This window comes from Hyaena hyaena, unplaced genomic scaffold (genome assembly GCF_003009895.1).
Source record: "Hyaena hyaena isolate Hyena2069 unplaced genomic scaffold, ASM300989v1 scaffold_111, whole genome shotgun sequence".
Classification (NCBI taxonomy): domain Eukaryota; kingdom Metazoa; phylum Chordata; class Mammalia; order Carnivora; family Hyaenidae; genus Hyaena; species Hyaena hyaena.
In genome coordinates, this window is record NW_024080743.1 from 1,149,248 (window position 1) to 1,175,665 (window position 26,418).

Here is a 26,418-nt window from a genome sequence, read left to right on the forward strand (position 1 = left end):
AGCTGTCAAAAGTCCTAGGACATACCAAAAGGATTCAGTAGTCAATCTGGTATATCTAGATAGTATCAAAATGATAAAACTACATTTATGAGATAATTAGATATCTGATTATTAATTCAATATTCAATGACATTAGTTACTATTAGCTTTTTATGCGTAAGAGTAATATATTTATGTTTCGTTCTTAAATCCTTACCATTTATAAGTACATACTAAAACATTTACAGAGAATATGATAGGATATCTCATAATTTCTTCAAACTGTAGAAGGGGAAAACTGAAGAGAGGTATAGATGAAACAATATATGCCATGAGTTGACCATTGTTTAAGGTGGGTGATGAGCGTGTAAAGTTTCATTATACAGGTCTGTTTACTTTTGTGTATAGTTAAAATGTCGCATAATAAAAAAATTTTTAAGTTCACTGTCATCTGGTTTACCTCGTCAAACCTATAGTTCTCTACATCACTTGCTCTCCCCCAACAATGGCCATAAGAATACAGTGGGTATAAAAAGGGGGCACTGTACATCAAAAACCTAGTCAAATAATTTATGCTAATTTATGCTAAATATCACTCCAATATGACAGATCTTAATTATAAGAAAGCATTGCTGCTATATATTTTTAATGCAATTATTAAGAAACTTAAACATCTAATTCCAGAGTATCCACATCTGAATGGAGCAGTACTATATCAGTGATACTCCTCCCTAGACATAACTTTGCTTTAATGCAAAACAAGAATAAATATAGCTATTTACCTTTACTGGATCCTGCTATAGAAGATCTATTCAAATGCTTAGAATGGGAAATCTCTGTTTCTGATTTTTTTTGCATAATTATTTGATTTCCAAACCTCTTAGGTCCTAAGTAAAAGACTGTAAATTTCTGATGAAGATCAAGTCCAACTGGAAAAAGGAAAAAAGTATACCAGTGCTAATTTAAGTCTTATAAATCTAGCCATGAGGCTATTTATTTGTTGGTTTTTGTTGGCTGGTTTGTTTTAAGCTTTTATTTTAATTCTAGTTAACACACAATATAATATTAGTTTCAGGTGTAGAATTTAGTGATTCATCACTTATGTATGACACATAGTGCTCATCACAAGTGCCTTCCTTAATAACCATCACCCATTTCTATACCTTTTGAAATGAAAGAACTAACTAGTCCAGGAAGTAAAAATGTTTAAAAAAATGCATTAAAAACATAATGAAATTTATACATCTATCATCATAAAAATAAAAATCAAAGTTCTTACAAGTTCAAATTTTATCTTGGAAATTAAAATACTTATAAATGAACAAATAAAATTTTAATTTTGTTATCCTAGTCCATGCTATCTTTTATATATAAAATAAATGAAACTTCCTTTAAAATTATTCATAGTATTTAAATGGATTATTTTCACACAGTATCATTTAAATTGTTTTTGTTTCAGCATGAAAGAAATAATTTTTAAATGCTATCACACACTTTACATTCAGGTGTTCATTACTTCAATGAACTTACCATATTCAGAACTAATTAGATTTATGCTAAGATCTTCAGATTTTAAAGCTCTCCTCACATCAATCTTTTTAGTCCAATTTCCAGCTTTTAGCAAAACAGAATCCCTGAAAAAGAGTAACATATCATTTAAATAATGATTCAAATACTATATGAAATAATATATTCATCTTCAAGGGTCAACTGACCCTTAGGTAAGTTCTATCTCCTAGTAAACTGAAGTCAATACTGGAAACCACTTGCTGCAAATTCTGAGGAGGGGAAAAATGGAGTGTCAATGGAGGTATCACAACCATAGTTTTCTTAACTACATGTTGACTAGACAGCTGATTCCAAACTGCATTGCCTCATTTCAGGCTGACCTGAATATACAGTTGCTGTTAACCACCCATGAGCCTGCCTCTAAATCACTACCACTTTTAAATGACTATGCATAAGTTACACAAATCTGTGAGAACTTGAAGAGTATCTTTAAAATTAATATAAAATAGTTTGTATCCAGTAACATCACAAACCAGCAATCAATATTGTGACTGAATTTACTTTAACCTTATATACTCAAGACTCTCTTCAGATTTGTCACAGAGAACAAAGATTTGTACAATGACATATTCTCTATAAATGTGTCATGGGAAGTTGCAGGAGAGTGGTTAACAGTGAAAGGGACGTCATATGAGGCACTGACTGTCATCCTATAGGAAGCTTGCATAGAACATTTCCGGATGGTATTCTCCAGTCCTCTTGCAACAATGAGGAGTTTCCCCTTTCAGAGTCACTGCCATTCCTGAACTTACAAGTAAATCAATGTGATTAGGAACATAGCCTCTGGATTCAAAATGCTAAAGTTCAAATCTAGACTTTGCTATAAACTATCTATATGATCTTGGACTAATTAATTAAACTCTCTTGGTCTCAATTTCCTTCTCTATTAAATGGAGATAATGATAGCACCTATCTATACAAAGATTAAACAATTCCATATGTGGACCTACTAATTGCTCAAAAAATACTAGCTATCGCTATAACAACAGATATCCTGAGGGTTTGCTTATGACATCCTGGGAGAAAATATGAGTATTAGAAAAAAAGGCTGATGTAAAAATTATAGAATGGCATGCTAGGGAATTAAGTATAAGGGAAGGTACCTCCTTTATATATTTGATCTGGTTGCTTAAATCCTACAATGGAGTTATAGTAGTTTGTTAGATTTTAATTTGGAAATAGAAGATGTATCTTAAAGGAGTAGGAGGAAGATAATCAAAGAGTAGTAAGGTCATGAATGACTGGAAAAAAGCAACAAAATAAGAAAGTTCAGCAACAGTGGACTACAACTACTCCTAAATGTCATTTAGTTGCTAGTTTCAAACCATGGTGATAGGTTTCATACTTCTTTCATTTGAGTACGGACAACAGACCCAGCGTTAATACCTTCTTTAAAGGACAAGTGGAAAAACAATCCTATTACAGGGTAAGGAAAATGTAATTTAATTGATCCCCCAGTGACTTTATTACTCTTTCTCAGCAGAACTTTTCTTTTATAGTATACGTTTAGAAATAAAATCAAAGAGAAATTATACACTTACATAATTTTGTGCTTAAAAACCAGCTGATTATCTGCATCACCTATGACTAAGGTAACATAGTGAGAATCTGGCGCTGTTCTTTTAGTTTGCAGCTGTTTAAAGTTTCTTAATATAACGGTCACTAATATTTCTGCCATGGTATCATTATATCTTGCAATCTTTAAAAAAGAAAAAAGATAGGCATAAAAAGTGTTAAAAATAACCTTACTGCTCATATTCAGTTCCAAGCCAACTTTGGGTAGATTTATTCCTGAAAAGACAATGAAAATACTTAACAAACAAACAAACACAGAAAATATTTACCTGTTCCACTTCAAGTTCATATTTTGGTAGATACATTACTGTCTCTTTTATTTGCGTTCCAAAAGGGGGGTGTCTATTTAAAATCTAAAAACATTTATATCATTATATTCTTACCACAACACTAGAAGTTCTTTTAGCAAAATATAGAGTAATGCTTATTACCTAAAACTTTAAATAACTTATGACCACAAGAAAAAGAACAATTTTTAGAAGAAATAAAGATATAAAAGGTAGGCTTTAAAATTCAGATAAAATTCACATAACATTAGGAATAAGTAAATATTAAATACCAGTTCAAGCTCCCTTGCATCCGTTTCTTCTATTTTTTTAAAGGAGGTCAAGCCAGCATTTACCATTGCATTTGACAATGTTATACCTGTGGAAAATTAATCAAACAGCAGTTTTTAAACAATCCATTTTAAACTAAATCTATACTTAAATTTTTAACATTAGTAAAAAAATATTCTAAAGATCTAGAATAAGAATTAAAAAAAATTTTTTTTAAGTTTTCAGTTGGATTATCTGGGCTGTGACATTTATTCAATTGCTCATATTTATTTTTTCAAACTAAAATAAAACATGTATTCACTTTATAGAAGAGGAACTCTAGTCCACATGATGACTCAAACCTTATTTTTATCATATGTCATCTACAGAGCAAGTACCAAAGATTCCTACTGTTATACTCATGTTTGAAAAAAAACATGATTCATGGATGGGAATATTGCTTCATAAAGCTATGGTTCTCTGAGCATTTCTTCCTCTTTTTAAATGTTTATTTTTGAGAGAGAGACGGAGAGAGCACGAGGGAGGAGCAGAGAGGGAGACAGGATCCAAAGCGGGCTCAGCACTGACAGCAGAAAGTCCAATGTGGGGCTCAAACTCACCAACTGTGAGATCATGACCTGAGCCAAAGCCAGATGCTTAACCATCTGAGCCATCCAGGTGCCCCATATGAACACTTGTATCTTAGAAGAGTTCTCTGTTTCTGTACTGAAATCAGATAATTTTACTCTTCTGTCTAAAATTTCCAATACATTTCTATTACATTTAGAATAAAGTGAAAATTTCTTACCATGGCCAAAATCCTTTACATATCTGATGTGACCACAGCCTACCTATCCCATCTAATTTCCTAACATTCTCCTCTTGCTGACTAACTCTCTAGCCACATTGGCTTTAATTTTGTTCTCCAAATACATCAAGTTCATTTCCATATTTGTATCTTCCCTGTTTTTTTATGCTTTAAGAAACTGGAATTTTAAATTCTTACACTCGTAAATGAATTTAACCAAACCCCCAAACAGGAGATACTGCCAGAAGTCACTATTTCTTTCTCCATATCTTTAACTATCCTTGGGAATTTCTCTTATTCGTTCTTAAGATACAACTTCTAGTGTTAATAATTCCTTCATGTTCATTTTCCTTCAAAACTTTTCCGGAATTTTAATTTTTTATAAACATTGTTGAAAATCAATACATATTCATTTTTTCCCCGATACTCAGTAAAAACTTAGATTTGCTTTTTTGTTTGGATTCCCTCACTTTTCTATCATATGAGTTTTGCTGGACGATTTTTGCTTCTTTCTCTCCAGCCGTACATAAGTGTGAAAAATACATTAGTGTATGACAATTTGGGAGGGAAAGATTGACAATATTTTATTAAGTCAGAGAGACTGGCTTTTCCAAATTTAATGAAAATGTTATTAGTAATCACTTAATCTAATATCAAAAATTTCTATAAGTTGCCATTTCCTAAATGTTGTATGGAACCTTGAAATTTAGAACTTATCTTTGTGAGATGGGTGCAGCATTTGGTTTGCCAGGACTTCCACAGAAAGGTGAGCCTTAATGTCAGGAACCTCTCCTCTAATTTGACTTTACTTTTACCAGCCAATCCCTATTTCCCTCCCAGAGGACTGATCAGTCCTCTGCATCCCACTGATTTCAAACCTCCAGGAGATAAAAGGACTTCCTCACAAAATAGCTGGAGAACTTTGTTCTAAGGAATAATGAGACAATCCCTAATAACCCAATACATATATTTTTTTAATGTTCCTCAGATGCGTATAAAATTATAAAGCTAACAAAGCGGTCAGTCATGGAATATAACAACTCTCTTCTTCTTAGAGTTCTAGGTATCTAGGAAGGAGTAAGGATCACAAAGTCAAAGGCACCAAGCTGGAAAACTCTAGAGGACTTCAGTTATATCCCAATCTTTGTAAATGACATCTTCTATACAGTTTTTCAGTTCATAACCCAAGTTCAATCTCAACAGATAGGAAATAATTAGGCACATTTTTTTGTCTGCAGAACCTGTATGAAGATCAGTACAAATATTGTGCTGTTACTGGGGGAAAAAAAAAAAGGAAAAGTTAAGATATAAAAACATGGCATAATTTTCTGTAATGTATTAGGAATGGCCAGGATTGCTAGCCCTGTAACTAAAATCATTGAGATCAAAACAAAATAAGCATAAAAGTGGAAAAGAGAGCAACACAGAATTACCCAATCACTAAAACAAAATTTCACTCTTGGTTTGAGAACAAATTTAGAAATAAGAGCATTCATTTTTATTGGGTTTTCCAATTGATTTCAAAAGGAATCCTTCAAGGAGGAGGAAATGAAAATCAGATTTTCAAGAGAAGTACAGCACCTTATTTAGGCCTACAAACACATTTTTTCTTAAAGTCTATATAAACACCACAGAACAATTATCCTAACAATAAAAAATAAAATAAACTGCAGACATTGACAAATTGCCTGCCTGTATTCAGTACCTACCAATTTTTTCCAGCTGTTTCGATACATATAGAGAGTTTTCCCAAAGTTTACATCTAAAACATTTAGCTAAAATCAAACTGTTCAATAGCACAGCAAACTTCTTTTCTTGAACAGCCACAAAATCTGACAACCCTAAAAAAAAGTTTACAATATTAAATCTAGTATACTAGTTTACTGGAAAAAATACTGAAATTCCATTAATCCTGTAACATACATCTTGTAATTCGTGAGCCATTTCTGAAAATCTTCGAGGTATCTTGGGTCAAACCAAAGTCCTGTATGGGAATGCATCCCAGCTGAGCCTGAATAAGGCTAAGGGAAAGAAATTTCATGATTTCCTTTTAAAAACTATTATCTCATAGTATTTAATATCATTTATTGAAGTATCTCTTCTTAGAATTCCTCTCTGCCTTCATATCCGTGACACTAGATGATTCTATCATTATTGTCACAAGTCATTGTTGACTTCCTCTTTCCAATGTCTAAAAGTCTCCTTCTTTGTCTCTCCCAGAATGCCACTATCATTCAATACACATTTATTACGTGTTTCCATACTGCTATCTTTATAAACATGGATCTCATTCAAGCTAACTTGGAAACTCCTATGGAGGAGAAACTTAGCTTCTTTTGTGTCATTTACCTTGCTTTAACAGAACTCAAAAATTGTTGGTTCACTTAAAAAGTTCACAAATTATCTATTTTAATGGAAGTCTAAGAGTTCTGGACATTAATTTCACATCTATATTCTAATACCTTGTGTTTATGTAACTATGTTCTTTTTGTAATAAAGAAAACAAATTTAAAATAAGTTTTAAAACTAAAAAAACTTTCAGAAATATGAATCACAAACAGTAGTCAGTATTTTAAGACATTTAACAATCATCTTTACCAATTTATTTTCATTTCTCTTGTTTTAATTCTTCCTTCCATTGGAAATCTGTAAATAAAAACACAAGGCAAAACTTGTATAACTACTTATTTTAACTAAATAAAACCTTTTAAAATTATTTAAAACATATTTAATTTCCATACCTGATAGTTACCCGATGTGGATCTTTGTTCAATGTATTCAATGTTTTCTTTTCATTTATCCTTAACTGCACATCTACAAATTCCTTGCAGCTGGCTATCATTGTAACCTATAAAATTTCACATTTGCCAATTTATTTATGTCCATTTTTTACTTCTTTCCTTTCACCCTCTTTCTCCATATTTACTTTTCTTTTTAAAACATTTTTAATGTTCATTTATTTATTTTGAGAGAGAAAGAATGGGGCAGGGGCAGAGAGAGAGGCAGAGAGAAAGAATTCCAACCTGACTCCACACTGTCAGCACAGAGCCTGACACAGGGCTCAGTCACATGACCCTATGATTCATGACCTGAGTGGAAATCAAGAGTCAGACACTTAACCAATTGAGCCACCCAGGCACCCCTGTATTTACTTATTTTTCATGCTGCCTAGGGACATCACAGCTTTATCATTTAGCATAACAGAATTAAGAATTTGCTGTATACTTTTGCTTCTTTAAGGATTCATTCATTCACTAACAAGTGTTTACAAGTACACTTGTTATACACTAGACATTACTCTAGACACTGGGACTATGCCAATAAGATTGTAAAGATTAACAAAATAAAATTTAAAATATTCACTCCAATGCTACCATATAGTGAGCACTCAATAATGTGGCTCTCATTTCTACTACTATTATATTATTATTCACCCTTCTGTAGTTTGCAAATCATTATCCTGAGACTAATTTTGTAACGGAAAGAATGCTTTAGATATTAAGAAATCTATGTTATAGAGCCTAGTTTTGTCAGATGGCTTTGAGCAAAGCACTCTTTGTGCTTTGGTTTCTCACATCTGTAACATGAAACTAATATCTGTTCTAATTCTCTTACACACTTACTGAACTCAAATTAAGATGAGTCAATTTTAGTTTAATATTAAATATTAAGTTAATTTAATATTACTCTTGATTTCTTTAGTTAAGAATAATATTTACATAAAATACAACATCCTACTTTTCATCAATTTTTGTGCAATTTTTCATATAATAATCTTATCACAGTACTCAACTTAGATATTTTAAATAAAAATTTATGGTTGGGGTGCCTGGGTGGCTCAGTCAGTTAAGCAGCCCAAGTCGTGATTGTGGCTCAGACTGTGATCTCATAGTTTCTGAGTTTGAGCCCTGCATCTGACTCTGTGCTGATAGTGCAGAGCCTGCTTGGAATTTTCTCTCTCTCCCTCTCTGCCCCTTCCCTGCCTGTGCTCTCTCAAAATAAATAAACTGGAAAAAAATGGTTAAATTTGAGAATAAAAATAAGTATCTTGTTGCATATTCATGTCCCCTAGAAAGAGAGAAAGGACCAATACAGTCACTAGGTATCAACAACATGACTATGGTTCTATTTACTGCTGTAGCGGTGAAGTTGTCCCCACTGTTGATATCTCAGTATAATTTTGTTTTCACTCCCATTTTCTCCACAATCACTGCTTTTTTCTGGTCTATCACCAATACTATTCTACTTCTACTATTTTTGTTATTCTGCTTCAAAAGACTTAGGGAAGAATTGCAAGTACGCCGCATACGTGACCCTCATTGTCTGTCATTCACAGGAAGAAACTGGCCTAATATATCATACCACATCATCCTGGACCTTTCTCAACAAAGTACACTTGGTAGCCACTACCAAGGTAATTGGCATTATCATGTAAGTTGAAAGGCAGTTTCCATCCATTACTTTGGGATGTATATAAATTTTCTTAGCCCTGATACAGAGATACAATTGAAAATATATTATAAAGAGTAATATTCCATATCTTGGGTTCAAAGTGCTTGGAGACATAAGCACTATCAGAAATGTTTTCTTGGGGCATCTGGGTGGCTCAGTTGGTGAAGTGTCTGACTTCGGCTCAGGTCATGATCTCACAGTTTGTGAGTTCAAGCCCCACATCTTGAGCTGTGCTAACAGCTCAGAGCCTGGATGGAGCCTGCTCTGGATTCTGTCTCCTCTTTCTCTGCCCTTCCCCCACTCACACTCTGTGACTCTCTCTCTTTTAAAAATAAACATACATTAAAAAATTTTAAAAAAGAAATGCTTTCTTATCGCTCATTCAATCTTAAATTGCAAGAGATATGCAAATTAGTTGTTTCCCCAATATTATTTTATACTATGTCATTACATATTTATTTTCTAGGACAACGAATTTACCAGATCTAATAAAGTTTCTTTTCCACTGATGGAACAAAACTTCTTCACTGTCTCAAATGTAATGTAATACCAAGCCATCAGTCTTCCTGCCTCTGTGAAAAAAGATGAAAAAAGGAACACTGACTCCATCAGTTGAAGCAATCTGCTTTTTCATCAGTTTAACAGAGTCCTTAACATCTATTCTGTGTCTGTGACATCATCAGATAAAAAGACACACCAAAAAATCTCAAAGACACAGTGTCTGGAATTTATAGATTGGCTAGGGAGATGACTACATGCAAAGTAGCTAGACTAGAGGACAAAATCCAGTTAATGATAATATTTACATATACAACCTTAAGTACAGAGGACATTAAACCTAAGAGAATGGTCAGTGTGGGATGGCTTGGTAGAGAAAATGGGGCTTGAGCAGAATTTTGAAATAACGAATATGCCTTGGCAGAAAGGAAATAAAGCTGTCATGACTCAGTAAAAATTAAGACTTGTTTATCAAAGGAGTACAGTTAAAAAGATATCTTTAGAATACGGCAATGAGATATATGGCTTGATAGTGACTATGAGTTCAGGTCAAACTGACCTGCTTCAAATCACTGCTCCATCACTTGCTAGGTAGGTGATCATGTGCAGTTTATTTTACCAGTTTCTTAACGTAACTTTGGGGGTAACAGAAGTACGTATGTCATAGATTTGTTGTGAAGATTAATGCAATAATGCATGTAGTGTACTTAGCACAGTGACTAACATTCAATAAACATTACTTTTATTACCAAACCATGATAAGCAATAGAATATGAGGGCCTGAAGGAGCCTTGAAATACTATTAAAGGAGTTTAGATTTTGGATTTGATTTGTAAAATAACAGAGGACCACTTAAAATTCTTATGCAATATTGTAATTAAATTAGAGTTTGAAAATAAATTATTTTGGAAATAGAACATTGTGTTGGCTGGGGGTAGCAAGATGGGTAGAGTGGGGGTGAGTAAATGATGAAATAAAATTCATAAAAAGCTACTGGTTTCAATTACAAGTTGTCAAAAACATTACAAAGAATTTCAAGCATTGTGAACACACACATACAGAAAACAGCTGGGAAGAGAAAAATGGCATATTGCTTTTCAAGGAAACAGCTAACATTTATGTATGTGCTACAGGTTTTGCTGAAGAAGGGAAGAATTTGACATTCCATCAGACATATAGGCATCAGGAACATGGTAGAGTAGAAAGAACTAAGAATCAAGAATAGAGAAGTAGCCAGGGCAGCTTAGAAGCCACTTTATCAATTAGGATCCTGATGGATTTGCCAAAATAACAGTGATGCAGTGGTTCATAAAAGGGAGATTCTGGGAGCAGTGTGTGAGATAAAGAGACTATGGTTACCATAGGAAATAAATAGCACATTAGCCTTTAGGATACATTTAAAGATGCTCCTATTATTCTAGATGTTTCTAAATTAACATAAGGTTTCTCCCTGCCAGAGAAAATGAAATGTTTGAGAAAAGACTTGATACTGGCTGGCTTATTAGAAAGGGTGAAAGTTTCCTAGGTAAGGTATAAAAATAACTTAGAAAGGAAGCCATGAAGAAAGTGAGTCAAAGTACAAGGAATGGCAAAAATTTTTAAAGATTTGCAAGTGAAGGTACAAATAAAGATGTAACTTGCTATCAATATAATGTTGAATGATGAATATTCTTTTTTTTTTTAAAGTTTACTTATTTATGAGACAGAGAGAGAAAGCATGCGCAAGTGGGAGTGGGGCAAGGAGAAACAGAATTCTAAGCAGGCTCCACACTGTTAGCACAAAGCCTGATGTAGGGCTCAAACTCATAAACCCTGAGATCATAACCTGAGCCAAAATCAAGAAATGGACACTTGATCGACTCAGCCACCCAGGGTCTATGATATACATTCTTATAATAGCAAATTCGGGATATTTCAAAGTAAAGTCCATGGAGTTAGGAAGTGGGATAGAAGTAGAGGCCATGAGAATGTCCCTCTCACATCTACTGCAAGAAGTGACTGACTGATGGCTCCAGATACTATGCCTTGAATCTATCATGTTGTTCACGCCAAGATCATATTTCTCATGAGATGCTCCAAACCAATGACTAAACATGGCAGGAATATTGATGTAGGCCTGTAAAACACGAACCCCTTGGATAAGCAACTCTGACTTAAAGATTCTCCATCAACTAGGCTGATTGGTCTTAAGAATGCATTTTAGGTTAAAATTCTCTTTCCTTCTTTCCTTCCTTGAAGGGAACAATGCATACAACCTCATAACAAGAACACTAACCTAAACAATTATCCTAATAAAAATACTTAAAAGACATGTTATATACTGATAAAGTTATACATAGAGACATACATGCATGCATACATACATGTAGCACTTTGTGTTTGGTTTTTTTTTTTAATAGCTTAATGGTGTAACAAGAGTAGAGGCTAATGAGTTATAAACACAAAAGACTATATGGCTTCTTTGAAGCCATAGTACATAGCCAACCTGGGCCCAGGGAAAACCAGGTAAAAGGGCATCATGTGAAGAGCTATATTACTCTGAGAACTCAGCTACTTTCAGCTAGATTAGTGCATTTTATGTTAAGCTGTTATGATGGTTAATTTTAGGTGTCAATTCAACTGGCAACCGGCAACAGAGTGCCCAGATATTTGGTCAAATACTATTCTGGTTGTGTTTGTGGGGGTGTTTTTGGATGAGATTAACATTTGATTTGGTAAACTGAGTAAAGCGGATTGCCTTTCCTAATGTGGGTGACCCTCATCCAATCAGTTGAAGACTTAAAGAGAACAAAGAGACTGGCTCTCTGGCGTAAGAAGAAACTCCTCCTGCCTGCTTTGAACTGGGACATTGGTCCTTTCTTGCCTTTGTACTTGAACTGAAACATTGGCTCTCCTTGGGTCTCAAGACTGCCAACTTTTGGACTGGAACTTACACCATCAGTTCTTCTGGTTCTCAGGCCTTCACGCTCAGACCAGAACTAAGCTATCAGCTTCTCTGGATCTCCAGCTTACTGACTACAGATACTGGGACTTCTAAGCTTACTTCATGTAAGCCAATTACTTCTGATAAATCTATCTACTGACTCTCTCTTTCTCCCCCCATAATTATATATATGTATGTATTGTCTGGACATATAATGACAGAGGAATTAAAAAGAAACCAGATACCAACTATTTTACAATCTTAAGATTGTTAAAATGGTTATGAGGCTGAGAATAATAGGCAAACAGATAAATTTTCCTAACTTTGGACAAAAGAAGAACTCATGTTTATAGCAAAATGTTTTTACACTGATTATCCCATTTGATCATCACAACAAGGTAAGTAGGACACATAATATATTCTTGTTTTGCAGATGAATAAACTAAGGCTCAGTGAGCATAAGGTCACAACTAGCAAGTGGTAGAACCTGGAGTGAAATTCAGGAATCTGAAACCCAAACTTTATGTTCATTCAATTTCACAGTATTCCAAGTCAAATTAACTGTTAATTTCTGGGTATCAAGTTTCATGTTATATGTGTAAGTAAAGATTTCCAACAGAAAACTGAGCACCAAATTTTGTAGTGAAGGTGAGAGACCAGGATCAAAATCACAATTTTTTAAAATGTTTATTTATTTTGAGAGAGAGAAAGGCCAAGTGGGAGGAGGGGCAGAGAGAGATGGGAGAGAGAATCCCAAGCAGTTTAAGCCCCATATGGGAACTGTGACATCATCACTTCAGTCAAAATCAAGAGTCAGTCATTTAACTGATTAAGCCACCCAGGTGCCCCCCAAATTACAACTTGAATTCATTTATGTAATGACTGTAGCTGAAGCTATGAAGGTAAATTATGTTTTTAAGAAAATAATCATAAACTTGGAATAAAGGTCAAAGTCTACAACCTCAAGAAACCCATAGTAAAGCAAAAATGGTCAGCAAAGAGAGATTGATTATAGCATAGGAGAGCCAAAAGGGTAATAAGAAGATGAAAATTAGTCAGGTGGAATTCACTGATGATGGAGAAAGAGGCAGACATCTTATACAGATCACAGCATAATTCAAGGGTAGAAGGAATGGCTTCAGTGTATTCAAGAATGCACAGGGAAGGAATGATAGTGAGAATTAGATTCCTGAGAGTGAAAGTGCCTAAAGAATAGATAAAGTTACACTGTGATTCTCATGCGCCATCTACTGAGACACCCTACAATACAAAGAAGATAATTGTCACAAACAAAATTACATTTATCAGAATAAAGACCATGGGAGAAGGTAAAAAACAGTTATAAATCTAGGGTTTAGAGTAAGGACAATAAATTGTTTTAAAAACTTAACTTTATGTAACACAGAGATGAAAAAACCAGAGACGAAGAACACAATAAATGAAATTAAAAATACATTTGGTGAAATAAATAGCAGCTAGATGAAGCAGAGGAACAAATTAACAACCTGGAAGACAGAGTAATAGAAAGTAACCAAATTGAGCAAAGGAGAGGAAAGAAAATTATGCAAATTGAGAATAGTTTTAGGGAATTCAGTGATTCCATCAAATGTAATAACATTTACATCATAGGGATCTGAAAAGAGAGAAAAGGGGCCATAAATTTTATTTGAAGAAATAATAGATGAAAACTTTCCTAATCAGGGGATGGAAACCGATATCCAGATCAGGAGGCACAGAGATTTCTCCCAAAATTCAACTCAAGGAGGTCCACACCAAGACACATAGTAATTAAAACAGCAAAAAACAGAGATAAAGAAAAAATTTTAAAACTTAACCTCATGTTAAATACAAGTAAAGAAAATGATACAAAGTCATACATTTCTAAACTACGGATGCAACATATAAACAATGCATTAAAAAATATAAGGATACATGTCAAATGCTAACAGTAGGATTCTCATTTTTTAAAACTTCTCTATACTTTCCAACATTCATTAAGAGTTAATTTGAAATAATGAAATCAATATGTTCTATAAGAAACGTCTAAAAACAAACTATTCTCTCTTCTATTATACTCCAAATATAATACAAAACAATGACAGAGAAAGAGAGAAAAGGACTCTAAGTACATACATCTATGTAATCAATGTTTGAATAATTAAGAACTGGCAAAAGGGGGGTATCTACAAGAGTTGTAAGAGATCTGAAGTGACCCAAAGATTTGAGCATTTCAACTCTCTCCAAAAAGTCACCAGAATCAGTGAAGACAAAGTCTGTACCTGCCAAAAAGAAGCTCTACAATTTTATAAATAGGACTCATACAGTATAAATAGATCATGCTCACAATGATGATACCTTGTTAACAACATTGAGACCACAATTTAATTTTAGCATCATCTAAATTTTAGTAGAACATATTTTAAAATTTAGTTTTAAGCAACTGTTAAATTTACTAACTGATGGAAAAATTACCAGTTGGTTTGAAATTAACATCTTCATCCATCCTAATCAAGTCCAGAGATGATAAATCATTCAGATTCTTCAAACATAATTCTGTTCAGTAAGAAGAAACATTTTTTTTTATTTTAGTAAGATAAGAGTATCACAAAACAAAATTTATAATCAAATATGCTAAAGTTGTGTATCTGTATATTTGCTGTGGGAAAAACTGTAGTCTCTACTTAAGTGATAAAAAAAAAAAAAAACCCACATTAAATAAAAGAGCCAGCTAATAGGCTAAAAAGGTTTTCTAACAGTAACAATAATCAAAATAATAGTAAGTGATGAAGTAACATTTACAACTTGAAACTTTCAATTTTGACAAGGAAATTTGTATTTCCTCATTTAATTCTCAAAATAACACAATGAAGTAGGTATTAATATTATTTGGTATACAAGCTAGGAAGCATAGAAACAGGCTAGGTTATTGCTCTAGGTCTATGTAACCACTTTCTATCTGACTTCCAATATGGCATGGTGTTTTTTTCTTTTTTTTTTTTAAACTGTTATCAAATATATATACAAACTATAAAGAGTCAAACAGATCTATAAAGAGTGTTCAAAAAACACCAGTCTTTCCCCTCCTCTGAGTCTGCCACTTTTTTGAGGCAACCACTTAACGACTATTTCAGCTGATGCTTTTAGTATGTACTTTGGCATCTCAAAAATTCCACTATTGCTACCTTTTAAAAAATTATTTTAATGTTTTATTTATTTCTGAGAGAGAGAGAGAGAGAGAGAGAGACAGCGTGAGCAGGGGAGGGTCAGAGAGAGAGGGAGTCACAGACTGAAANGTTTATATTTCATTGGAAACTTTTTAAAGAGGGATGCAACAGTTTTATTTTTTTTTAAACTGTCAAGATCTACAAAGCACCAGAAATTGCATCATTTACAACCATTTAAACTTATCATGAAAATTTTTGGATGTTAACTTGAAAATGTATAATGAGGCACATACTTTTTCAAAACTCTTTTTGGGGAATATGCAAGCAAAGCAGTGTAGGGACTCCTCACTCAGCCCAGGCTGCTGCCCTGGGAGGTGTACACAGAGCAGCCTATCAATAGGCTAGCTCTGCCTCCACACTGGTGTGCACTGCTCTTCAGAAGAAGAGGTGGGCTATCGACCCCAGGATCTTGGTCGATAAGCATGTGTTTGTGAAACAAATTAACACCTCCGATTTCTCCATCTCACTGTCATTTATCCCCAACATGGTCTTGAGCAATTTGCCTCCCTTCTCAAGGTTTTTAATCTTGAGATTCTTTTTTTTTTTTTAATGTGTTTATTTATTTCTAGGAGAGAGAGACAGCGTGAGCAGGGGAGGGTCAGAGAGAGAGGGAGTCACAGACTGAAACAGGCTCCAGGCTCTGAGCTGGCTGTCAGCACAGAGTCCGATGCAGAGCTCGAACCCACGAACCATGAGATCATGACCTGAGCTGAAGTCGGACGCTTAGCTAACTGAGCCACCCAGGCGCTCCCACTATTGCTCCTTGAAGGAACTTTTGAACAGGTAATAATGCAAGTTCACTCTTACTGACTGATGAAGATTAGAGCAATTATAGTAGCCTGCTGCTTACAGTGCTTTCATTGTTCCGTGCTATAAAGCTCAGAAGACTGGAGGTAGTTCAGGGCAGGGAGTGGGAACACCACAACCTTCTCAATTGTAAAGAGGGCAGCCACTCACAGAAACACAGCCCTTAGAAGGCAAAATTCTTTGAGAAATACTTCAGTTTAAGCAACATTACTTAGGCGGCTTGATAGTTTAAAGTATTTGGTTGAGTAAGGCTTTGAAGTCTGCTGATTTTCTTAATTACTCACTATTAACTTTTAGTAAAGTAATCGGTCAAAGAAGAATGCTTACTACATTACATACTGAGAGCACTATTCTAAGCTTTAGGTTTAAAGCAGTGAACAAAAACAATGCTCCTTCTCTAAAGAACTTACATTTTATTGAAGAAAACAATCAGTACACAATTCAATAATAATAAGGTTTCAGGTATTGAATGGTACTATGAAAGAAAATAAAGCTTAGAGAAAGAATCTAGAATTTTTTAGGCTTTTAACTAAAGCTTATATGTATGTCTGATATAAAGCTATATAATGTATCTGATACAGTAAGGATAAAGTCCTCCTAAGTTTCAACATAAACATAATCACCTTTCCAACAACAGGAAAACAGCAATAATAGCATGGAAATTGTTTTACCATTCTCTCTGAAAAGGCAGATTTACATAAGGTATAGCCCAGGAAGGCCTCTCTGTGGAGTTGATATCTGATCAAAGATCTGAATGAAATGAAGGTGCAGACCAAATAAAATACGTGAGAAGTGTCCTAGAAATAAGGAACACAGTGCAAGGACCTGATATGGAAACAAGCGTGGTGTGCTTAAAGAACAGCAAGAGATCCAATGAAGGAGAGGGAAAGTGACAAGATATAAAGTCAGAGAAACAGGCAGTGAGATATCAAGAAGGATTTGTGGGCTTATGCTACGAGTGATGAGGGAGCTATTGGAGCATGAAGACAAGAAAACGTAACAAATGTAGGAAAACAAAGGATCCTTCCTAAGAGATTTAATACAGATCTTCAAGGATACCAAAATATTACATTCAGTTATATAATAAACTTGGCTATTCTTTATAAGTAAACTTAGCTACCCTATAATGACTAGAGATAAGGCAAATATAAACTGTGGTTCTGCTAATTTAACAAAGTTAAATTAAAGCTTACTTAAACTAAATTAAACTTAATTATAGTTGTCAAAATATAGCAAGACATTTCTTGGGCTATCTCTGATTTCTTATGTTCGTTATGATCAAAATATATGCATTTAAAAACTCCATTACAAAATTGGCCAAAAAACTAAAGGACAATACAACTATTTAATAGATCTGTTTCTCAACAGCATTATTATGAATATATGCTATTGCTTATCACCTTGTTTCAACTATATATATATTTAAAAAAAATTTGTAACGTTTGAGAGTAAGAGACAGAGGGCAAAGGGGGAAGGACAGAGAGAGGGAAAGACAGAATCTGAAGCAGGGTCCAATGAACTGTGAGATCATGACCTAAGCCAAAGTCGGACACTTAACTGACTAAGCCACCCAGATGCCCCAAGAATATATTCATTCTTTAATCAAGACAGTTTTACTGCTTCATTCTTATCTCTGCATTTTAATATACCATATGTGTATATCCAAGTAAAGAATAAATAAATAAAGTTGGCTAAATATTTTTAGATCTACACCAAGTGAGGGTCCGGACTAGCACTGTTGTTCTGTAGATGAATATCTATTCCTTGATCCTTTTTTTTTTCTTAAAGTAATCTTTGTACCCAGCATGAAGCTCTGGGGCTTGAGCTCACAAATCTAAGATTAGGAGATGCATGCTCTACTGACTGAGCCAGTGAGGTACCCCCAAAATGGCTAATATTTTTAGTGAATCTAACATTCTTTATTTTACTGAAAGAGAGTCTCAATACAATGAAGAGGTAACAATTTCTAATCTTAATAAATGCTCAACTATCTTTGGATATCTGAAAAGAGAGATCATGAAGTATTATTGAGTGATAATTAAAGAATGAAGCTAGGGTTTGATGCAAATATGCCGTTAGCACAGATTAAGATAAAAAGCCCATAATGAAGGTAAGCTTATATTTTCAACTAAAATTAAACTAGAAAAGAAAAAATGAAGAGTTGTGTATCTACAGCCAATATTTTCAAAGTCAAGGATTATCTTAAAAATAAAAACAAACCAAGTTAACATATTATACAAAGAAAGATATTCTGATAGAATAAATTAATTAATTCAGAAAAAAAGTATATGTGCTAAACTTTATTTGCATGTGAAAAAGAAATAGTTCATTTTTTTTCTGAGGGAAACAAATTTACTTTTTTAAAAAATAATTTACCAAAGAGTATTCTTCACTTTCACACTAACTAACCTTTTTCATTAAACTTTGGAAAACATAATTTTTTATAAGAAAATGCATCTAACCTTGTAATTTTGCTTCAATTCCATCTTTGTTCAATCCAGATGCAAAACCTATATAAGTTATGAAAATTCATAAAAAATAAAATAGAAAGGATTTAACTCATCTTTTATAGGCTCAGTTTATACCTGGTTAACTAAAAAAGAATAATCTAACTAAATCTTAAATTGGGAAAAAAAAATTGCTCAATGAGTTAAAGGCTTAACTATCTATAGAAAATAACCACTGTTGCGAAATCCTTTCAATATCAATTGGCTATCTTTTGCTTATTTTATAACCATGACCAGGCATATACTGTACTTTTTTCCCTTGGAGATCTTAAAGTTTTTCCTTTTAATTTTTGGGATTTTTTAACTTAGGAATACATTTAATTAAGGAGCTATACTCTGAAAACCACAAGATATTGAGGAAAGAAATTACAGAAGGCACAAATAAATGGAAAGGTAGGAGATCTTTTAAGTTTTAAACCTGTGTGCATTAGAATAGTATTGTAACAAGTCAGGTTTTAATTGATATTCAGCAATTGTAAGTATTTTCACTTTATAATCTGTACCACATGAAGAACCCTCTGGAAGCAATATAACCACATGTATGTTAGCTTTATAAGCAGGATGCAAATTCCAGCAGCAACAGCAGTACTACATACTTTGATGTGAACACTAGTTCAGACAAACTTCAAGAATTTTTTTAATTTTAACTTTTTAAAACTAATTTTAGGCATTTTTGTTATTTTTATTTCAGTTAATTTTTTTCTAAAAGATCTATTTCTAATGGTGCTGATTTCAAACTTTATTAAAAGACTAGAAGCGTAACAGATAAATATTTCTCCCATTTGTCTACTCTTGCCTCTCAATGTATTTCTGAATGTTATTACTTTTTGCTTCTGTTATGTATTAGTGTCTGTAATCTATTCTGTGACCTAAAACTATACCTAATAGTATAAATATACCATCTGGCTTGAAAAATTTACGACTTTTTCAAATCAAAGTAACAAACCATAATGAGATGGATTTTTCAAGGCTCTGATATAAAGCAAAGTTGATCGTATCCATTCCAAAGCAACATTCACATCTGTGATGGTATGCAACACTATCTCTGCATTTAAATGTTCAATAAGATGTCTGTGTAAACTAACGGAAAAAAAATAAACCACTTTGATTAGTAATATGTATTTCAATGCCATAACCCCTACCTTTTTAAACTTCAATATTTTGAATAATTCAATAATATAATTGAATAATATACTCATTGCTATATAAGAAAACCATGAAAGATAACTTTCAAAATCTAAGAGAAAACCTTAACAAATTAGTTAAACTGTTAATTATAGATTTTTCTTTACTGTATACCTCCAGAAGACATCAAAAGGAGTGGGGAGTGAATTTTCTCCCAGAGTATTAAAATTATATACTTTACTAAAAGGTCCCAGACTGCCTCTCTATGATTAAACAAATTATAAAGATTAAACAAAATTATAAGAGATGTGAAAATTACAGTCTTCCTCATACTATTAATTTGGCCTTTTATAACAAGGATACATGCTACCACATGCTAACAAACTACTGGATAAAAAAAATTATGTTGTCTTTCTTTTTTCTTTTTTTTTTACTACTCAGTTTCTTAAAAGGATACAAACTTTCTACTTAGATTATTGAAAAATTTCAAGAATATGGCCTTAGAAAATCTCCTATTCAAATTTCCTTTTAATATGTGAAAAGGAAAAATATAGGCTATATTAACATCTTTTTTTAATCTTTTTTTATTGATATGCTTTTATTTATTATTTTTTTTTTTTACAAATAGTTTATTGTCAAGTTGGTTTCCATATAACACCCAGTGCTCATCCCCACAAATGCCTTCCTCCATTCCCATCTACCCCCTCCCCCCCACACCCATCAGTCCTCAGTTTGTTCTCAGTATTCAAGAGTCTTTCATGGCTTGCCTTTCTCCCTCTCCCCCACTACGTCCCCCCTTCTTCTTCCCCTTGGTCCTCCATTAAGTTCCTCCTAATCCTCCTATACGTGCAAACATATGGTATTTGTCCTTCTCTGCCTGACCTATTTTGCTCAGCATAACACCCTCAAGGTCCATCCATATTAACATCTTTTTAGAATATTTTCTATATTACCTGCTTTCTACAGTATCACTACAAGTTAACATCTGAATGTACTTCTCTTTTGTACTTGACCGAGTCATAATAACTGCAGTAGCTGTAGTATCAAACTGGAAAAAAGCACATAGACACAGAGAAATGTAGTAAAATAGAGTACGTGTTGGCACCAGTCCTCTTCAATAACTCATGAATTTCATTTTATATTAAACGGTCTCTGTCTTAAACAATAGGTCAGAAAGGCCTTAAAAATGCTTCTGAATTTGAATGTTCACTGAAAATTTAATTTAAAACCTTCCAAGAGTATAGATGCAAAACTATCACTTGGTTTCAATGTAATGCAATTTTGGCAATGGTAAAGTCAAAACAAACTTAGGTAACTGGATAAAAGTTGTAAGATTTGGTGTACTTTACATATAATCTAATTGATCCTATAAAAATCATGGATTTGGATAACAGTATTTTGACATTCTTTGAAAAGTTATTTTTCCTAAATGTTCCCTTACTGCCTATATGGATGACTTAAATATTTGTTAGAATAGGACATGTTTTGTGATATATATGGGCCAATTTTTAATTGTCACAATACCTGGGGACCACGATTGGCATTTTGTGCTAAGACTCAAGGATGCTACACATTCTGCAATTTATGACAGTCCTACATAATGAAACACTTTCCGCCTAAAATGCAAATAGCATCCCCATTCAGAACAAAAAATAAATCAAAAATCCTCAAAACCAAAAAAATCATTAACAGCATATACCCATTCATAAACCCAACTATCAGCCAATGGAAACTTAGAGGGAGTAGAGGCAGTATGTCTCCTTTGGTGAGACTTATTTTACTTCTATTAAGTAGATTTTCCATTACATTTATTTTTAAACTTAATCTAAATATGAAATCTTAATCTGTTTAACAAAAAGTACACAAAGAGTTTTTGCTTTTCACCTTGTTTTAAAACAAGTTACAAAAATAAAATATTGTCACTTACTTGAGGTCGGCCAGCTCTACCAATCATCTGTAGAATATCTGTTTCACTGTACTCTTCAAACATTCCTCCAGCATAATGCATCGTAGATTTTATAACTACTAGGTGAGCAGGCAAATTTACTCCCATAGCTAACGTACTGGTAGTAACTGCACCGGATTAAGAAATAGTATTTTCAAGCTTTATAACTTTATTGCTTCAGGTAGACATCCGCTTATAAAATATATATTCTTATAAATGTAATAAAAACTCATACATAGGGAATTTAGAAAAAACAAAGAGGAAAAGAATACTACAATGCAAATAATAACACATCTAAAAACTATTAGATTCTTACTTTTCAAGTAGCACTGTGTTCAGTAACATGATAACTAAAACTGCCAAAAAGTTTACTGTAGCATGTGTATGCATGGGTAGTTACATAATTTTAGATTCTTGGAAGAAAAGCAGAAATAAGTCAAAATACTTGAGCTTTTTCTTTTTTTCCTCTTAATAGTTTTCCAAAATATCTTATAATAGCCATAAGAATTTGTTTTACTTACAAAGAACTGGTAGATCTCCAACAGTGAAAGCTCTTTCAACTACTTTTCTATCTGACAACTCCATACCAGCATGATGATAAGCAACACCATGTATTAAGATATCTGTAATAGAAATATATAATCTGTTATACACTGTTTACATCACATCAATAATTGACTCCTTTTATCTATAGCTGAAAATGCAATTCAAAAATAATCTCTAAACCTACCTCTCAGTTTTGAGTCTCTTATGGAATATGCACACTTCTGTAACCTATTTTAAAAATACCACAAAATTATTAAAAGTTATTCGCTAACATAAAAACTCTTAGTTTATTAATCATTTTAAAAGTATAGACATCAAAATATTCTCACAATACCATTATGTGAAAATCACCTTTAAGAAGTAGAGAATATCTAAGTGTTTGTTTATTTATCAAAGGCGGGTAGGGGCAACGAGAGAAGGAGACAGAATCGCAAGCAGGCTCTGCACTGACAGTGCAGGGCTCAACCCCACAAGCTGTGAGAGCATGACCTGAACCCAAATCAAGAGTCAGATGCTTAACCACCTAAGTCACCCAGGTGCCCCAAGAAGTAGAAAATATCTAACTTTCATATTCAGATGTCCTTAAATTTACAACTCAGCAAAACAAAACAAAAACCAAAGAACAATTTAAAAATGGGCAAAGGACCTAAACGGACATTTCTTCAGAAAAGACAAATGGCCAACAATACATGAAAAGGTGCTCAACATTATTAACCATCAGGAATAAATACAAATCAAAACTATAATGAGATATCACCTATTAGAATGGCTAGTATCAAAATGACAGGAAATAACAGATGTAGAGGATGTAGAGAAAAGAGAGCCCTTGTGCACTGCTGGTGGGAATAATAAACTAGTAAGGCCACTGTGGAAAATAATATAAGGATTCCTCAAAAAATTAAAAATAGAACTACCACATCATCCGGCGATTCCACATCTGGATTATATCCAAAGGAAACAAAATCAGTATCTCAAAGAGATATCTGTACTATGTTCACTGCAACATTATTCACAATAACCAAGACAGACAGACAACTTAAGTGTTTCACACAAATGAATGGATAGAGAACATCTGATACATACACACACACACACACACACACACACACACACACGAATATTATTCAGTCTTAAAAAAAGAAGGAAATTCTACCTTTATCGACAACATGGTGAAGCTAGAGGGCATTGTGTTAAGTGAAATTAGCCAAAAAAAGAAAGATAATTACTGCATAGTATCACTTCCATGTGAAATCTCAAAAAATTAAAAATAAAAAAAAAAGGAACTCAGAAAAAGAGTAGAAAAGCGGTTGCCAGAGGTTGAAGTTAAGGGAAATAGGAAAGGATGGACAAAAGGGTACAATTTAAAAAATAAAAAAACACTATTTTATCAGCTGTAACACTGAAGCTCATTTTATTTATTTATTTTTTTTTACAAATAGTTTATTGTCAAATTAGTTTCTACATAACACTCAGTGCTCATCCCCAAAGTGCCCTCCTCCATGCCCATCCCCCCCCCCCCCCCCCCCCCATCAGTCCTCAGTTTTTGTCAGCATTCAAGAGTCTCTCATGGTTTGCCTCTCTCCCTTTCCCCCACCATTTCCGCCCTTCTTCTCCCCCTTGTTCCTCCGTCAAGTTCCTCCTAATCCTCCTATACGTGCAAACATATGATATTTGTCCTTCTCTGCCTGACTTATTTCGCTCAGCATAACACCCTCAAGGTCCATCCATGTTGCTACACATGGCCAGATTTCATTGTTTCTCATTGCCATGTAGTATTCCATGGTATAGATAAACCACATCTTCTTGATCCATTCGTCTGTTGATGGACACTTAGGCTCTTTCCACGTTTTAGCTATTGTGGAGAGTGCTGCTATGAACATTGGGGTACATGTGCTCCTATGCCTCAGCATTTCTGTATCCCTTGGGTAAATTCCTAGCAGTGCTATTGCTGGGTCATAGGGGAATTCTATTGTTAGTTTCCTGAGGAACCTCCACACTGTTTTCCAGAGGGGCTGTACCAGTTTACATTCCCACCAACAGTGTAGGAGGGTGCCCGTTTCTCCACATCCTCGCCAGCATCTAGAGTTCTCTGATTGGCTCATTTTAGCCACTCTGACTGGCGTGAGGTGGTATCTCAGTGTGGTTTTGATTTGTATTTCCCTGATGAGGAGGGATGCTGAGCATCGTTTCATGTGTCTGTTGGCCATCTGGATGTCCTCTTTGGAGAAGTGTCTGTTCATATCTTCTGCCCATTTCTTCACTGGGTTGTTTGTTTTTCGGGCGTGTAGTTTGGTGAGTTCCTTATAGATTCTGGATATTAACCCTTTATCTGATATGTCATTTGCAACTATCTTTTCCCATTCCGTTGGTTGCCTATTAATTTTCTGGGTTGTTTCCTTGGCTGTGCAGAAGCTTTTAATCTTTATGAGGTCCCAACAATTTATTTTTGCTCTTGATTCCCTTGCTTTTGGGGATGTGTCAAGTAAGAAGTTGCTGCGGTGGAGGTCAAGGAGGTTGTTTCCTGCTTTCTCCTCTAAGGTGTTGATAGTTTCCTGTCTCACGTTCAGGTCCTTCATCCATTTTGAGTTGATTTTTGTGCATGGTGTGAGATAATGATCTAGTTTCATTCTTCTGCATGTTGCTGTCCAGTTCTCCCAACACCATCTGTTAAAAAGGCTGTCTTTTTTCCATTGGATATTCTTTCCTGCTTTGTCAAAGATCAGTTGGCTGTATACTTTTGGGTCCACTTCTGAGTTCTCAATTCTGTTCCATTGGTCTATGTGTCTGTTTTTGTGCCAATACCATACTGTCTTGAAGCTCATTTTAAATCAGGAATTTAGAAAACTCATTTTCCACCAGAAAAAAACATAAATGATGATTACGTTCATGATTAGAATATAAATCTATTCCCATAATTTTCCTGAAAAATATTCACAGAGAGTAACAATTTTTAAATCTCTACTATATTACTCGTAAGTAAGCCAAAAAAGATAAAAATAAGAAATATCTATTTATTGTGTTCTGAGATATGAAAGTAAGAAAACTTGGTTAAATCAAGAGAAGAAGATGTTAAGAGAATCTTCTGACAATCTGAAAAGGAATTCTGGGTACTTTAGAAGATTTTGGAGGTTAGTAGGCCTGGTTCTTATTTATGTCTAAGAACCACCAAATTTGTGTTTTTCCATTTCATTGTTGCAGATATGACACTAGCACGCATTATTTTTTTTAATGTTTTAAAAAATGTTTTTATTTATTTTTGAGAGAGAGAGACAGCGTGAGCAGGGGAGGGTCAGAGAGAGAGGGAGACACAGAATCTGAAGCAGGCTCCAGGCTCTGAGCTAGCTGTCAGCACAGAGCCTGACACGTGGCTCGAACCCACGAACCATGAGATCATGACCTGAGCTGAAGTCGGACGCGTAACCAACTGAGCCACCCAGGCACCCCTAGCATGCATTATTTTTAATATAACGTTCACAATTGTTTTAAGGATTCATAATGTAATGAAGAGAAGGCAAGAGGAAAAGACATGTTGGTATTAAGCACAAACTCGGTTTGTGTCTCAGAAATGTTGCTTTATTTAATTCTCACAATAACATGGTGATACAGATAGTCGATTCCCATACTAAGAAACTGAGACTGATTAAGAAATTGAAATAGAGAGATGTGCAATAGTACACTGCTAGTAAAGTGCTAGCACTGCAATCCAAATCACGGTCACTAAGTTCATGCTGTTTCTAGTACTACCATTTCATTCCTGAAAAAACAGGAATAAAAAAGGAGGGCAAAGAAAAAAAAAGGAGAGACAAAGAGTGAAGAAAGAAGAGAATTGAAAGGGAAATCTTCCTTGAGTTACTCAGTAAGAGTGGGAAATGAGAAAAGAAGTATGATAGATGCTTCTGTATAAGAAAATGATTATCAGAAACA

The 26,418-nt window shown here is 34.0% G+C and overlaps 1 protein-coding gene across 1 annotated transcript in view; it reads right to left on the bottom strand.

Annotated features, from left to right (window-relative positions):
- HFM1 (helicase for meiosis 1) overlaps positions 1-26,418 on the bottom strand; it is an 86,998-nt gene that overhangs the window by 33,995 nt on the left and 26,585 nt on the right. Inside the window, exons 13-29 of the mRNA XM_039236472.1 lie at positions 22,679-22,722; positions 22,470-22,571; positions 21,931-22,076; positions 20,957-21,051; positions 19,825-19,958; positions 18,834-18,881; positions 14,813-14,893; positions 9,400-9,491; positions 7,209-7,315; positions 7,066-7,113; positions 6,391-6,488; positions 6,177-6,308; positions 3,683-3,768; positions 3,393-3,476; positions 3,090-3,247; positions 1,510-1,613; positions 762-908 (exon numbers count right to left, since the gene is read on the bottom strand). Of these exons, the coding sequence (XP_039092403.1) occupies positions 762-908; positions 1,510-1,613; positions 3,090-3,247; positions 3,393-3,476; positions 3,683-3,768; positions 6,177-6,308; positions 6,391-6,488; positions 7,066-7,113; positions 7,209-7,315; positions 9,400-9,491; positions 14,813-14,893; positions 18,834-18,881; positions 19,825-19,958; positions 20,957-21,051; positions 21,931-22,076; positions 22,470-22,571; positions 22,679-22,722 (1,706 nt within the window). The remainder of the gene's footprint in view (positions 1-761; positions 909-1,509; positions 1,614-3,089; positions 3,248-3,392; positions 3,477-3,682; positions 3,769-6,176; positions 6,309-6,390; positions 6,489-7,065; positions 7,114-7,208; positions 7,316-9,399; positions 9,492-14,812; positions 14,894-18,833; positions 18,882-19,824; positions 19,959-20,956; positions 21,052-21,930; positions 22,077-22,469; positions 22,572-22,678; positions 22,723-26,418) is intronic.